Source organism: Cupressus sempervirens, chromosome 4, assembly GCF_028749045.1.
Source record: "Cupressus sempervirens isolate cs-2001-9-10 chromosome 4, ASM2874904v1, whole genome shotgun sequence".
In the NCBI taxonomy this organism is placed as follows: domain Eukaryota; kingdom Viridiplantae; phylum Streptophyta; class Pinopsida; order Cupressales; family Cupressaceae; genus Cupressus; species Cupressus sempervirens.
The window spans coordinates 263,720,822-263,737,582 of record NC_143121.1 but is presented as its reverse complement, the minus strand read 5'-3'; the positions used below and the strand labels follow the sequence as shown (position 1 = coordinate 263,737,582).

The 16,761-nt window shown below is 35.1% G+C and overlaps 1 protein-coding gene across 1 annotated transcript in view; it reads left to right on the top strand.

Annotated features, from left to right (window-relative positions):
• LOC149561013 (copper ion binding protein) overlaps positions 1-16,761 on the top strand; it is a 71,532-nt gene that overhangs the window by 8,972 nt on the left and 45,799 nt on the right. Inside the window, exon 2 of the mRNA XM_089824927.1 lies at positions 14,889-14,927. Within this exon, the coding sequence (XP_089681053.1) occupies positions 14,889-14,927 (39 nt within the window). The remainder of the gene's footprint in view (positions 1-14,888; positions 14,928-16,761) is intronic.

Below are 16,761 nucleotides of genomic sequence, written 5' to 3'. Positions count from 1 at the left end.
TTGCAACTACCTAGGGTTGGCACAGTAACTAAATATTTAATGCACATTCTGATGTGGTTAAGAACTTAGTGAATTATGCGCGAAAATGGTTAATTTCCTAACTTTGACCAAAAGACCAAAATTAAACAATTCAAAACAAATTAATGAGACAAGATTTGAACTAAACTAGGAAAATGTACAAAAGACTGAGATTTTTGCAATATTCCGTACTTTGAATTATCTTCCTGAAACGCCATCTATGTTGACAAGCCTATGGATCTAGCTTTGTAGGCTCTGTATGCATCAAGAAATCCACTCATGAGTTCATATCACAGAAAAAAAACATTGTCAATCTTTAGCTTTGAAGTTACATATTTGTCTTTTATTTCAGCCAACTCCTGTTTATATGCAGGTACATCACATTCTTCCAAGATTATGGAGACAAAATCTAATTTTTTCATAACATTAGCATCAATTACTTTAGCTGAATTAATCCTATCCGTGAACATGCCTAAAAGAACTTGAGAATCAATATGCTGAGGATCCTTTACTCTGGTTGAACTAGTGATTATGCTGATAAACTTCTTCTGAGACTTTCATTCTCATTTGCTCACAAGAAGATATCAACTTCTCATGTTCACTCAATCCCAGACTGATGTTTATCATTTTCCAATTGATGCTTTTATTCCACATGTCTGATTGATTATCTCGTGGACTGGTGAATACTTTTTCAGCAATCAAAGTTTCTAAATTTATCTTTGATATTTCCTTGATCTCATCAGTCAAACTTCGCCAAGCTAAATTTTGTTCCTTTGTCATTCCAATTTCCTTTATTTCTTGCTCTTGTAACATAATCTTTTCGTAACATAAGATATCAACTTCTCATGTTCACTCAATCCCAGACTGATGTTTATCATTTTCCAGTTGATGCTTTTACACCACGTCTGATTGATTATCTTGTGGACTGGTGAGTACTTTTTCAGCAATCAAAGTTTCTAAATTTATCTTTGATATTTCCTTGATCTCATCAGTCAAACTTCACCAAGCTAAATTTTGTTCCTTTGTCATTCCAATTTCCTTTATTTCTTGCTCTTGTAACATAATCTTTTCGTATACCTCTTTCGCTTTGGTTACAAAATCTAATGCCTCTTTCTTCATGTCATCAATCCACGTTTCTACCATTTGAGTAAGAGACTTGTGTGAATATTTTCAACAACTCTTTTCTATAGAATTCCACTCAAACCTGTAAGAGCTGATGTTGAAGCAGCTGTTATAGCTGAATTTGAGGATTTAGACACAGAGCTAATTAATATATGCTATCAACATTTCCATTTGATCTTTCAAGTGTTCTTTTGATCTCTTTTCCTTTATAGCTCGCTGTAATATATTGATCTCAGTGATTTCAAAATTCTGAAAATCTCCATCAAATGATGGTGGCCCAAGATCTACTTTACTAACATTGAAGTCATTCCTTATTGTTGGAGCACTTCCTCTTCCTGAAGGCTGAGTAGCTGTAAAACCACAACAGTTCTTTTGGTCAAGCTCCTTAACTCTGGAAACATCCAGTTCATAGGCGGCAACAGTAGCAACTGTATCCTTTCAAAGTAAAAAGGATCTACAGGGTCTAATTCATCCTCCTTTATGCCTGTCACATCCAATTCTAACTTGAAATCAATCACCTGTCTAACTGTGAGCTGCATCCAATCTCTCCTCCTGACTTCCAATCATCCTCACACTCTTCCCAAAAATCCTTTATGGTAGGAAAGTGATAAAATCTAGGGGTAAGTCCTACCTCCTTTGCAACATATCCTTTACTATCAAAGAGAAATTGCATGTCATATGTGTTTAAGTTGATTTTAGTGATAGACCTTTCAATGTCTTTAGCATTTGCATAAGATTCACAAGTATATTGACCAATACCAATTGGGAATTGAATATTAGTGACTCGTTTATTCTAACAAATCCTGTTGATTTGACTAACCTGCCTGCAAATTTCAATTAGTGGCAATTTATTATCCACAAATCTGGGGAGCATGAATGGGCATCCAGCATAACCTGCTAGCTTGAAGTAAGTGAATTTTGGGAATTGGATGAAGTAGCTACCAAATGACTGAACTATTGTTGCTGCTTGTGGTGAAAGCTTGAGCAGATATTACATTGAAGCTCTCTAACTGTCAACATAGTGAAGGCATCATTTACCCTTTTACTGCAGTGTAACACCAGAATTGGGGGGACGAGTTTTCGAGACATGGGGAAAATGGGCCTCAATCTCGGGATGACGGCAAGGGGAGGACGGGGTAGGGAGGGGTGTTGTATAGTATACATATAGAACTTGAAATGCTAGTTATAAAATGATGTTTTAGAAGAACATACAAAATTAAATTACTTGAAGATAGCAAAATTGCAACATGAACTAGAACCATTGAACATTAAACATGGTAACATATTACATACCTAATAGTAACATTCAAAAATAAAAATTCAATTAAAAATTCAAGTACCCATCCTAGTGGCAGCATAGTTGCGGAATTGTGGAGGTGGGGTACTTGGGTACTCAAGTACCAGGTGTGGGGACATCTCAGGGATGAGCACTTCGAGGTTTGGGAGGGGGTTCGAGTCCCTGTGTTACACTGTTTTAAAGTGCTGATAACTATTTTCCAGTTGCAATTGAGGATGATAGTTGTAAATTATGTGACATTATCATATACACCATGCTTATTTAACCCCAACCAAATTTTCATTCTTGCAGTGGCATAAAAAAACTAAGATGTCATATAGAAAGGATTATTTGTTTCGAGCCCCATTAACCAACTGTGCAAGTTATCACTTATGTCAATGAACTGTTCACTCGCGCATATGATGTTGATGAAGAGGAACATCCAGCTTTGTCCCATTATTCTACATAAAAAGATCACCATATTTGCGACATTCTCCTTCAGCAAGGACCGGTTAATCACCTTTGACAACTGTGATTTCCCCTTTTTGGCCCCTAAAAGACAATTTTTAGCCAGACTATTAAGACAAGCATTTTTATTGTCATTAAAATATTTCTTTGCATATTCCTTGTTCATACTGGTGTATTGCTGCCTGATCAGTAATCAGAGCACAATGCCATGGATGCTGGATCCAACCTCGCTATTACCCTGTTGTCTGGTGTTATCACTTCTCAAGTATCTAGGTTGAAGCTTTCATGCATTCTAGCACCTGTTCCAGTCACTGCATTGACACTGGATGACCGCCTGCACATGCCAAGCCACAGTGAGCATCTGTGTGGTGACTAAAGTGTTCTTCTGTGTTTCCATTGATTCCCATAATCCAGGTAGATCCACATGACCCATGATTGTGACATTGATATCAGGTAGTGTACATTTCAGAATTGGGGCATAGTCATATTTATGATACTTGTACTTCATTCCCTCCAACCCTATGCAACAACTGTTAGGATTGAAGAGTTGTCTTACATAGTTTGCTTCTTGACACCTGTTGCAAACTTAGCCAAGCTTATTTTAATGGCTTGCAAGATCAAATTTTCGCCAAATGAATTACTGCATATTAACCCCCTCGACAATCATCTCATCAGCTGCATCCTCTTTTGAAGATAAATTCTGTAAAGATTCTGCTAATTCTTTGCTCTTTGTCTCAGACTTTTAGTTCAGTTTTGAATGGCTGAGAATGGTCTTCTAAATATTATAAATATTCAGATTGTTTGATAAAGTTATAATTTATCTTGAATGCAGATCCAATGCTCTTATTATCAACCTGATAAAATAGAATATCTCAGACCTAGTATTTGCTGGAAGTAGGATGCTTATAGGAGTGGACTGTTGTATATTGTGTGTTCCATAAACTGCATTCACAACCGAATATATATCCTTTGTAGAGGGTATGTCCCTCAAGGGACATAACCCTTAACTCGGCAATAATTATAACCTTTCCTAAGTCTGCGATTTTAAGGAGACTTAGATCAGTAATTAACTAAGTAAGTGTTAGTTTAGTAAACCAACAAACAAAGACATCTCTAAGAAATTGCCAGCATCTATAGGAGAAGCATATATATTTATTAAGTGCCAATCATTAGATATATTATCATATAAGAGAAGGTACGGTTTGTACTGTCAGACCTATAGGATTATCTTGGTTAGTATTTTAACACTCCCTTTTAACCTGATAATCCTGCAGAGAGATACTATATCTAACAATCATCAATACAGATGAGTGAGCAAGAATTAATACTCTATATCTGTCTGTCTCCTACGTGGTATCATAGAACACATGATACAAAGTCATATTACTTAAACCTGTGATATGACAAATTACTGACACTAGTGATATCATACAGGATAAATATGAAGAGTATTCACTTCATTTATCCAAGTTATGATTTCATAGAAACTGGTATTTCCATATCACAACACGATCCTGAGTTTTAAGATCTATCAGAATACAGGATAAACCTAGAGAATACTAAGATTCTTCCTTTATCCAATTTGTGACCCATGAACATAGCAATGTTAACATCACAATATGATCTTGAACTCATCTAGAGCTTATAGTAAATCTCTATTGTTTAGCACATTATCTAAGAGATCGTCACCTCTCATAATGTTTTATATGAGTGTTCATTAATTTTCAGAGATCGTCACATCTTAAAATAATGAATACAAATGAATACAAATGGTGGAGCCCATAACAGTCGATAGCTTGGCAAAATAAAATTATTTTATTAATAATCAAGAGAGTACAAATGGATTACAACTCAACCGTACCAAGTCTCTTCCTGAAGTGTTCTATCTTCACTCTAGATAGAGGTTTGGTGAGTATGTCTATTGTTTGATCTACAGTGTAAATGTATTCCAATTTTATAGAATTCCTGTCTACCATATCTCTTACATAATGGTAAGGAATTTCAATATGCTTGGACTTGTCATGAAAAACTGGATTCATTGAAAGCTTGATGGAACTCTGATTATCACAATGAATAATTGTAGGATTCATGGCTTGCCCAAATAATCCCACAAGTAACTTCCTTAGCCAGACTGCTTCTTGAGAGGCCATCGCTGCTGCAATGTATTCGGCTTTTGTGGAGCTCTGAGTTACTGCAGACTGCTTTCTGCATATCCAAGATATCATAGCTGATCCTAAATTGAAACATCTAGACGTGCTTGTCCTGTCTTTAACTCTTCCACCCCAATCTGAGTCAGTGAATCCATGCAAGTCTAAAGCAACTTTCTCATATTTGAGTCCATAATTAAGAGAGCCTTGTAAGTATCTCATAATGTGTTTAACAACAACTAGGTGAATCTCCTTCAATTCACACATAAACTGATTTAAGGCATTAACTGCATAGCAAATATTTGGTCTTGTATTTACTAAGTACATAAGAGACCCAATCATTTGTCTGTAGAGAGTGGAATCTATGGATGGTGATTCTGCAGTTGCTTCCTTAAGTTTATGTAGATTGGTCTCCATAGGAGAAGACATAGGTTTGCAATTCCACATTCCAAATCTCTTTAAAATATCCGATGTATACTTTCCTTGATTTAGTATGACACTATTAGAATTCTGCCATACTTCCAGTCCTAGGAAGTAATGAAGGAGTCCCAAATCTTTCATCTCAAATTCTCTAGTTAGATCTTTTTTGCACTGATCTATGAGATGATCATCACTTGTAATTAGTAGATCATTAACATACAGTATCAAAATTACAATATCATCTTTATCTCTTTTATAATATGAATTTGGATCAACTTCATTCTTGGAGAATCCTAAGCTGGTGAGATACTTATCAACTCTTTCATACCAGGCCCTGGGAGCTTGTTTAAGCCCATAGAGAGCTTTCTTGAGCCTGCAAACAAAAACGTTAGGATCATGAGTTTCAAATCTTTCAGGTTGCTCCAGATATACTTCTTCTGAACTCTTTCCATTTAGGAATGCTGTTTTTACATCCATCTGATGTACCTTCCATCCCTTTGATGCGACAATTGCTAAGACTGCTCTTAGGAAGGTATATCTGGCAATAGGAGCAAAGGTTTCTTCATAATCAATCCCTTCTTTCTGAGAAAATTCTTTGGCTACAAATTTGGCTTTATACTTCTCAATACTACCGTCAGCAACATGCTTTATTTTAAATATCCACTTGGAAGAAACAACATATTTTCCTTTAGGTCTTGGAACAATTTCCCAAACATCATTTTTCATAATTGATTGGTATTCTTCTATCACAGCTTCTTTCCGGGTTGAATGTTTAATAGCATCAGAAGGATTGGTTGGCTCTGTTTTGGATAAATCACTCATATTTGCTGTGTAACCAGAAAATCTTTTAGGTCTTTTACTTTCTCTGATTGTTCTTGAAGGTGCAACAAAGTCTTGAGCTGCTTCAACCGTTTTTATGGCCCAAAGTGGTCTTTTCTTTGAATTTTCTTCAAGGTTCATATTTTGAATTTCGTCTTCGATCTCTTCTAAGTTCTCCCCATGGGATTTAGATTCACTATTTCTTTTAGAACTCGATAAGGGAGAAGGTTCATCAGAACTTATGGCTCTTTTGAATGCAAGATCTTCCTCAAAGATTACATCTCTACTAAGTTCAATAGTTTTCTGTTTAGGTATGAAAATTCTATATGCTTTAGAAGTTTCACTATACCCTACAAAGATACCTTTCCTCCGAGAGGGTTCTAACTTGGTTCTCTTTTCTTTTGGAACATGAATATATACAGGACATCCAAAAATTCTAAGATGACTTATATTGGGTTTTACTTTAGTAAATACTTCTTCAGGGGTTTTATCTTTAAGATAGGAGTGAGGGCTTCCGTTTTGAATATATACAGTAGTACAAGAGGCTTCTGCCCAAAGGTAGTATTCTAGATTTTGGTAAAAAATCATAGCCCTAGCAGCTTCTATAATTGTCCTATTCTTTCTTTCTGCTACCCCGTTTTGTTTTGGGTTATAAGGAACAATGTACTCCCTCTTGATACTTGATTCTTTACAAAACCTTTTAAACAAGTTTGAGGTATATTCTCCTTCGTTATTTGTTCTAAGGGTTTTAATTTTATGTCCTGAAATTTTTTCAGTTAATGTTTTGAATTCTTTAAATCTTTGTAGGATTTCTTCTGATTCCTTGCATTTTAGAAAATAAATCCATGTTTTCCTAGAGAAGTCAATTATGAACAAGATATAATACCAGAATCCTCCAAGAGAAAGAATAGACATATGTCCACATAAATATGAATGAATTAATTCTAGTACATTATTTGTTTTCCTAGTACTATCATGAAAGGGACTTCTGGTGCTTTTCCCCAGAGCACACCCTTTGCAAATACTAGGGTGGTCTTTATTTAATTTGGGTAATCCAGTAACCATCTTTTCCATAGTTGATAAGGTTTTAAAGTTTAGATGCCCTAATCTTCTGTGCCATATTTGATTTGAATCTTCAGCTTCGTGAACTAGGGCTTGAATGGATCGACTAGGTTCTATATTCAATTCATACAAATATCCCTTTCTTTGACCAATTAACTTTGCTTTCTTGATGGAAGAGTTCTTATCCCAAGTTAATACTTTGCCATCCATGAATGCAACATTGTGTCCATCATCTTCAAGTGCTGTAATTGAGATTAGGTTTCTTTTAATCCCTGGTACATAGAGTACACCGTTAAGAAGAAGAGTATTTCTTGATTTTAGTTTCAAAGTACAATTTCTAGTTCCTTCAACGGAGCGTGCAGAGTTGTCACCAATGGTAATTTCACCGTTAACCTTCTCTGATAAAGAATCTAGAGTTTCTTTGTATCCTGTTATATGTCTAGAAGATCCACTATCAATCACCCATGCTTTGTTTGAAATTTCATTTGATAGAGAGGAATACAAAACGCGGTTCTCAAGATCATAAGTATCTTCTTCTCTAATGACATTTGTACAATTTGCCTATTGTTTGAAATTTTCAAGACAATTAGATCTATAGTGTCCAAATTTTTCACATTTGAAACACTTTATTTTAGATAGATGTTTTGTTGGGCTTTCCATTCTTTTGATTTCCTTTTTTCTTCTTGAAATGCTTCTTCTTGCCCTTATAGGAGTTTGCATTAAGAACGTGAAGCTCGTCATCTTCTACTTTTGGTTTCCCTCTTTTCTTTAGTTTTCTGGATTCCTCTTGAAGACAATCATTCTTGAGTCTATTAAAGTTCGAAAGCTGATCTCTGGCACTTATTCCTTGTGCGAATGTTTCCCATGAATCTGGCAATCCATCTATAGCCATAAGCGTTAATTCAGTGTCATTAATGATGTTCCTATGCTTGATAGTTCATCTCTAATGCTGACAACTCTTAGGAAATAAGAGTTTATCGATTCTCCTTTCTTTATTTGAATGTGATTCAGTTGCCTTTTTAGTGCAAGAACCTTGGTTGCGTTGTTTACTTCATATGCATTTCATAATGCATTCATCATATCAAAGGCAGTTTGATGTTTTGTAAGCATAGGTATGATATCATTTTTAACTCCATCCAAGATGATTTGTATAGCTTTTCTATTTCCATTGCTCCATATGGATTTGTGAGGTTCAACGGGGGGTTGTTTGGATGCTCCATCAACGAATTGTTTTACATTGTTCTCTTCAAGAATCATTAAGATTCTAAATTTCCAGGCTTCAAAGTGTTCTTTCCCATCAATTGAAGATAGGAGAAAATTACTAAGTATATATAAAGTCTGATGACTGAATTTGCAGAGCTTTAGATTTAATAACTTGGCTCTAATACCATGTAAAGATTCTGCTAATTCTTTGCTCTTTGTCTTAGACTTTAAGTTCAGTTTGAATGGCTGAGAATGGTCTTCTAAATATTATGAATATTCAGATTGTTTGATGAAGTTATAATTTATCTTGAATGTAGATCCAATGCTCTTATTATCAATCTGATAAAATAGAATATGTCAGACTTAGTATTTGCTGGAAGTAGGATGCTTATAGGAGCAGACTGTTGTGTACTGTGTGTTCCATAAACTGCATTCACATCCGAATATATATCCTTTGTAGAGGGTATGTCCCTCAAGGGACATAACCCTTAACTCGGCAATAATTATAACCTTTCCTAAGTCGGCGATTTTAAGGAGACTTAGATTAGTAATTAACTAAGTAAGTGTTAGTTTAGTAAACCAACAAACGAAGGCATCTCTTAGAAATCGCTGGCACCTATAGGAGAAGCATATATATTTATTAAGTGCCAATCATTAGATATATTATCATATAAGAGAAGGTACGGTCTGTACTGTCAGACCTGTAGGATTATCTTGGTTAGTATTTTAACAAATTCACCTATCATCCATTTAATTGATCCTCTTATATTGGGTTACAATGCAGTATATGATGAGATGCCTCATAACCAACAATTTGAGCACATTTCTTTTTCAACAAATCTAATGTATTCCTACACTTCAAATGCATTCCTAGCTGTGCATTATACTCAATGTGCAAAGTAATTGCCATCAATGGCCTTGTTCACTTCAGCCCACTTTAAACTATGGCATTTGGTGTTGACAATGAGCATGGCAGCTGCTATTGCAATTTGTGCATTGCATTCCTTGTTTTGTGGAAACCCAAACTTTCTCCTTCCCCTGTGTACCAATTTAGAATCACTACACCGCTTTTTGATGACAACAACCACATTTAATCAAATGGAACACGTGCATTGTTTAACCTCCCATTTGGCACTCAAGGAAATTGGAATTCAGTATTGCACCTATTCCTATCCTCTTTCAATTGATTTTATTACTGTGACATTTCACCATATGGTTTGAACTCATTCTTAATGTGGCAATTACAATTGAATCAAAAGGTGTTTGATAATGCAATCCAGATGTAGCATTTTTTTTCTCTGCAGGCCACGTAGACGCTTATCAATGTCGAGCATGTACAACACAACAAACTTGTCGCTGAGATGATAATCCCAAGTTACAGTTAGCATACATGGCATTCTTTGTTAAACATGGGTGTGCTGTTTCAAATCTTTTGGACATTTGTTAGCGTGCCAACTTCACATATATATGTCTACCAATGATAACTGGAACTATCACACTCAACATTCAACGTAACTCAGAGTTATATCACTGTTTGTATTTTGGTCAAACAGTTGTATGCATGCTTCAACTGGCCATCACTCCTTTGAAATTCGCTCAAATTCCTTTGGTTCGGGCTGGGCTTTTTGCCAAACAATCCACATCCCTGCGCAACATAGATGCGAGACGCTTAGTCAAGTAGTTCCCATGCGCTGGCTAAGCCTCACATTCTATGTTGTGCATATCGTCTCAAAAACTACAAATTGCTTGAGAGTTTCTAAACACATCTCTGCAACTTTGGTCTATGCAGCATACAATTGAGTCACCTATGTCAGTTACTTTACAATTTCATGAATGCCCGCCTATTATTGATTTTGCATCTGTGTATTGTTTCCCATTGTCTTCATGAGATCACATTTATCAGAGGCATTTTGTCTAACATTTCTCCACTAACCTCTGGCTGCGAAGCTTTGTCTCTAATTTGCTGGATTTGTCTTTCAAACCAAAGGAAAATGTAGACATTTTGTCATATATTTGACAGCACTGACGCATCCGCTTTTCAATTGGATTATCTTATCAACATTTTAAGAACTTTGACCAATTACTCCAACTTTTCAAGATTCTTTGAGCATGCAAAAGCTGTGAATATGCCTGACTTTCTGTTAAACAGTTCACAATTGCTGTCTATGCTTTCACACTAGGCATCGATGCCAAGAGAAATTCTTTGGCCAAGTCCAGGAGTTCACATGAATTATCAACGTTTCAGCCTTTCACGTCGCTAGGATATGTATATCATATGTATTATCTCTGGCTGAGAAGGTGGTGAGTTCTTGCTGGTAATTGCCACTCCACCTATCAGCTATTGCATACACCAGTAACTTTATCATTAATTTACAATTTATTGTGCCCTTGCAGCATTCACCGCCTTCCATGCATTCACAGAGGTGTTTCTTGAAACAGTATTGTGCTTCTTTCATATGGAGCGAGGAGCATTTTGTCGAACACTTGGGAAGAATCCTCATCCTCATGTTACTTCTTGATTAAATTTATCAAAACGTACCATGTTTAGTGGCTGCTATCATCTTCGAGAGTACCCAGTCAAAGAATTTAAACGTGCTATCCATGAAGCCAAAGGCGTGGAGTTGGTTACAACTGTGAACTCCTTCAATAACACCATTCCATGTTCTTTGTAAATCTACAGCAACTTGCTTTTAAACCCACAATAACTTGCTTCAACATCTGTGCCTCTATTCATGTAATGGATATACTATTTATGATTCCATGTTTATATCATTGACTCCTTGCACACACGATATTTAGGAAACTTATTTATTCTGAAAACTTAGTTGAACTTCCATGTTTTGTAAACATTATCCTTGAGGGTAATGCTCAGATCCAACTTAATCAGCCCAAGCCATTCAAACTCGGTGAAGCACCATCTAATTTGCTTTTTGAGGAGGTGTGCAACTGAATTAATGTAGAAATTTAAATCTTAACCATTTCCTGAAATGGAGTTGAAACATTGAGTTAGAAATGCTTGAATTTGGAGCAATTAAAACTACACCTCATTTATGCCTGATAACTTGAACTGGTTATGCATTTGACTTTTCCGAGCATAATGGTTCTTAGTTTGACTTTTTTGAGCACTTTAAACAAATAGGTTATGAGTGCTCAATTTTTGAGCATTAAAAACTTCTAAGTTATGCAAGCCCAATGTCCAAGCACTAATAACCTTTTAGTTATGTTTGCTCAATTTCTGAGCATTAAAAACTTCTGAGTGCTCAAATTTTAAGCATTGAGAACATTTAAGTTAGGACTTTTAAAGCATTGAGCAACTAAGCATAACTTGAACTGGTTCTGCATTTGACTTTTCCGAGCATAATGGTTCTTAGTTTGACTTTTTTGAGCACTTTAAACAAATAGGTTATGAATGCTCAATTTTTGAGCATTAAAAACTTCTAAGTTATGCAAGCTCAATGTCCAAGCACTAATAACCTTTTAGTTATGTATGCTCAATTTCCGAGCATTAAAAGCTTCTGAGTGCTCAAATTTTAAGCATTGAGAACCATTTAAGTCAGGACTTTTAAAGTATTGAGCAACTAAGCATAACTTGAACTGGTTATGCATTTGACTTTTCCGAGCATAATAGTTCTTAGTTTGACTTTTTGAGCACTTTAAGCAAATAGGTTATGAATGCTCAATTTTTGAGCATTAAAAACTTCTAAGTTATGCAAGCTCAATGTCCAAGAACTAATAACCTTTTAGTTATGTATGCTCACTTTCCAAGCATTAAAAACTTCTGACTGCTCAAATTTTAAGCATTGAGAACCATTTAAGTTAGGACTTTTAAAGCATCGAGCAACTAAGCATAACGTAGGCAAATTTATCCTGTTTTATGCAAAGGTTGGTTCGTTTTGAAGATAAGGACAAGGAGATTAATTAAATAAATATTTTTTTGAAAAAAAACATTAATTATTTATTATTAATAAAACATTGAGCCATACAATTTGATTGAATATTTGATCCCAAATTTTTAAATGGTTATTTTCCTTGGTTGTTGACTGGAAAAAAACATTAATTATTTATTATTAATAAAACATTTAGCCGTACAATTTGATCCCAAATTTTTAAATGGTTATTCTCCCTGGTCGTTGACTAGGAGATATTTACTGAAATAGTGATATAAATATTAGCATATCAATGCTGTCCAATATTTTTTTTTTGATGGAGGAACTCCACAAAATATTTGTAGCTATCCGATACAGTAGCTAAGAGCCAAGGACTAAGGGGTACCCATTCCACCAAATTTGCCCAGGGCATGATCCTGGCCTCATCCCTTTTCAATGGCAGAGCTACACTCAATGGGACTTGATCTCTGGTGGGCTCTTTAGGAACCTTTCAACTTGACTAGTAGACTGAGGGCCCATTGACAATGTTGTCCAATATTGGGCCCATTGACAATGCTGTCCAATATTGGGCCCATTGACAATGCTGTCCAATATTGATTAATATGTTAGAGAATATATAGTTTAATATCAGGTATCAATTACTTAATTTGGGATGATAGATCAAATAATATTAATATCATATAATAGATAGTAATGAATTAAATATATCAAATATGTATGAATAATATATAATCTTAGTTACCGGATTTGTGCCCTAGAGGCCAGATCCGGATTCGGGTCTGATCCGGATCTAGATTCGTGCAGATCCGGGCAGGATCCTTGTTTTACACAGTGGATTCGTCCGGATTTGTGGGCCATGAATCTTGATGAATCCACTGTGTAAAACAAGGATCCTGCCCGGATCTGCATGAATCCAGACATGAATCCTCAAGGATCCAGCGTGAATCCTCAAGGATCGACAGGTTCAAGTGAGTCTAAATTATTTAATATGACTTTTTTAAATATATTTTTTGGCTTTCTAGTGCTAAAATGACCTTTTTATGCATTATATATACTAATAAATGAGAGAAATATATATATATATATATATATATATATATATATATATATATATATATATATATATATATATTCACGAATCCTAATCGGGAAAAAAAAAAATCACGAATCCACGGATCCGATTGATGTGCCCGAATCGGATTCGTATCCCGAATCGGTAACTAAGTATATAATAGGTATTCATCAACTAATATATCAAATATGAAAATAAGATTAATTCTTGGTTTTTATGAGGATATGACAGAACTCAATGTGTGAAAAAATAATTAAATTATTGGATGTAGCAGGGAGATATTTTGGTTTGCAAGTGTTTAGCCATGGACTGTTGAGTGTATATGTAGATAAATGTTGGTTATCTGTGATGGAAGATATATTCAAATTCAAATGGTGGATCGGACATTGTTAGTTTAAATTTTTGTTTTGAACTGGTAGCAATCAATAGGTCCTTTAGTCAGTTTTGCTCCTGCATCCGTTGGATATGTGTTTTGTTTAACTACCTCATGCCTAATAGAATAGCATGGATTTTCCAGTACATGTGACAATTTATTACAAACTGCCTATTACATTGCTCAGCTTTTAACTGCAGTGTGCCTCATGAGGCTTAAATACCTGGTAAATCAGTGTCCCTGTATGTATATTTGAAAGATTATATGTCATTCTTTCAGTATTTCAGTTTTAATAAGAGAACGAGCTAAAACCGTAAATGCATAAAAAGCTTAACTTATAAAAATCCCTGTTATCTATTCATATGTTGCTTACACTGATTGGGCTAGTCATTTACTATATTCAAGCCTAACTTCAACGAGCTATTTGTGCACATGCAATGTGGCTTTCTGAAATATGAAGGAATTTTATACTGATGGATGTAGCACATTGAACTTGCAAGAACCTTCCTTGTCAATTGAGCTCTTGAATGCAAAACATGATTTGATAATTTGGAAGATCGTAACATTTTAATAGTTGACATTATTTGTAGTTTCCTTAACTCCTTTCGAGAAGTAAACATAATTGCTTATTCTTTGATTGCTGTAGATTAAGTTAAAAATTACAAATAGTTGTCATAAACTGAAAAGGGAAGTGTGATATTCTTCTCATGTTTTTAATCTCTAAATAGCATCTTGCAGTATCTTTGGGTTTACTAAATACTGTGACTTTTCTTAAATCATTATGAGCACAGCAAGCAATCTTTGATAGTATTCACAAATTTATTGAATTTTAATTGATTCTGGTCTTGCCCTTTTTTCCAATATATTTGTGACTTCTTGATAGTTGTGGAGGCCTACTTGGTTATAATTGAAAATTTGAAAGCATGTGCACAGGAATATTGTAATTATATGGCTTCTAGCCAAAATAGTTTTTGGATGCATTATTTGAGATGTTTTATTAACTATGAGTTTGATCTCACAGAAGATGGAGCAGGAAAAGTTGGAGAAACTTGCACGTCAGGTATGACTACAAACTTTTGGAACATGATAGTTGCATTATTTGGAGGTATATGAAAGAAAAAATAGATGAGTTTTTTGAAAAACATGTCTCAGTCAAGTGAAGGATATTTTTCATCAGTGGTTTGAGCATGTAATAGTACTTCTGTTTGGTTCTTCTCAAGCACTGAAACTTTAGTTGAGTAGCCATTTAATGTACACTATCCACATGTACATATGAGACCAGCCTTCCCCCAATCAAGCCTGATATGCATAGGCAGGAGACACCAAACTGCACTTACTAGTATACTACTGTTCCCATAATTGAACATGTGACTTTATAGCAAGTATATTCCGAGTACAGAAGCCTTCATTGTTGGGCCTGCTCGTTCTGTACAAGCTCTGTTCTGATTACAACTGGGATGGATTTGTATACTCAAGAAAGCTCGTTATATTTCCAGCTCTGTAGATTGTTAATTATGTGATGGTTGCAAGTTAAGACACATCTTCTTGGGACCACTAACATGGCATGCCATTTGTAACTGGTTTGTCTAACCCTTAAGCTTCCAATTCAGAAGATAGGTTCTGCAATTTAACAAACGAAATACAAAGGTTTATTTGACATGAACCCTACTGCAATCGTATAATATCCTTGGTCAGGGATATTGTATCTTTCAAATTTCCAATTGATTTTAACTCCATGGAAAACAAGCGCTTAATTCTTATTTCAAATTAGATCTATTGCAATGAATAATATACTTAAAATCACATGTACAAAATCATTGCATTTAAGGTCATAAGGTGTGCGTCATGCTTCTAATCCCAATCATAATATGTGTTTTCTCCCTTGTTTTAATGCAAAGAGATCCATGATGTTGTGCAAATGTTGGGTCAACCAAACCAATCATTTGCAAATATAAGTGATGCCAAAAGAGAACTTGTTTTTCAGATCGATGACTTTTTGTCCTTCCTCGAGAGAAAACTTATTCTAAATTGTGAACCTTGCCAATTTCCAACTCTTGAGTTTGTTGCTGAAAGGAATGGACAAAAATAAATCAGAGTTGTGCAGAGAAGCTAATTACTTACAAGGAGCACCTAAGGATTGTAAATCTCCAAGACCAGATGGAAAACCACCATTGCTTGAGGGCTTGAGGACAAGCAATCTTCAGAAGGGTGGATTGCCATACCTCTTCCGCTGACCAACCTCACAGCATGCAGATCGCAGCCAAAAAAATTGTGTAATTAGCAAACAAGAACAACGATGGCCTTGCGGAAGAAATAATAGTTAATATATATTGTTGATCAGCGGCAAGTCCTCAGGTAATAAAGTCAGCAACTGCATTAATACTTATTACCCATGTTATGGCCAGTGATCCTTGAAATGACACAATTAGTTAGGGCAGCCAAATAAAACATAATTAATATTCATTACATTTAGTAATAGACAGTGTAAAGTAGTGCTTGAAGTTTGTTAGAAAGCCATGTCTCTTCGCTTGGATATGGAGTTATAAAAGGGCATATGTTTTGTTGGGAAGGGGTATGAAGTGAGAACTGCCAATCAAGAAGGAAATTGAAATTGCAACAGCAATAAATATTATCTTCAGCCATAATGCCAATTTGAAATAAGTTTAGGTATATTATTAGATTATGAATAAATAGATGTATAGATATACCATGTACAAATTTTGATCATTGTGAGTAATCTAAATGCTTCTCTCTATTATAAATATGTAATAGTAAATTTGTATAATATAATCTTATTTGATTTGGGAGAAAAAAATTGCAAGGAGGATAACCAGCCTTCTAGGTTGACGACGGATGACCGACCTTCATGCTTCTTATCAAGTACGCCACCTGTA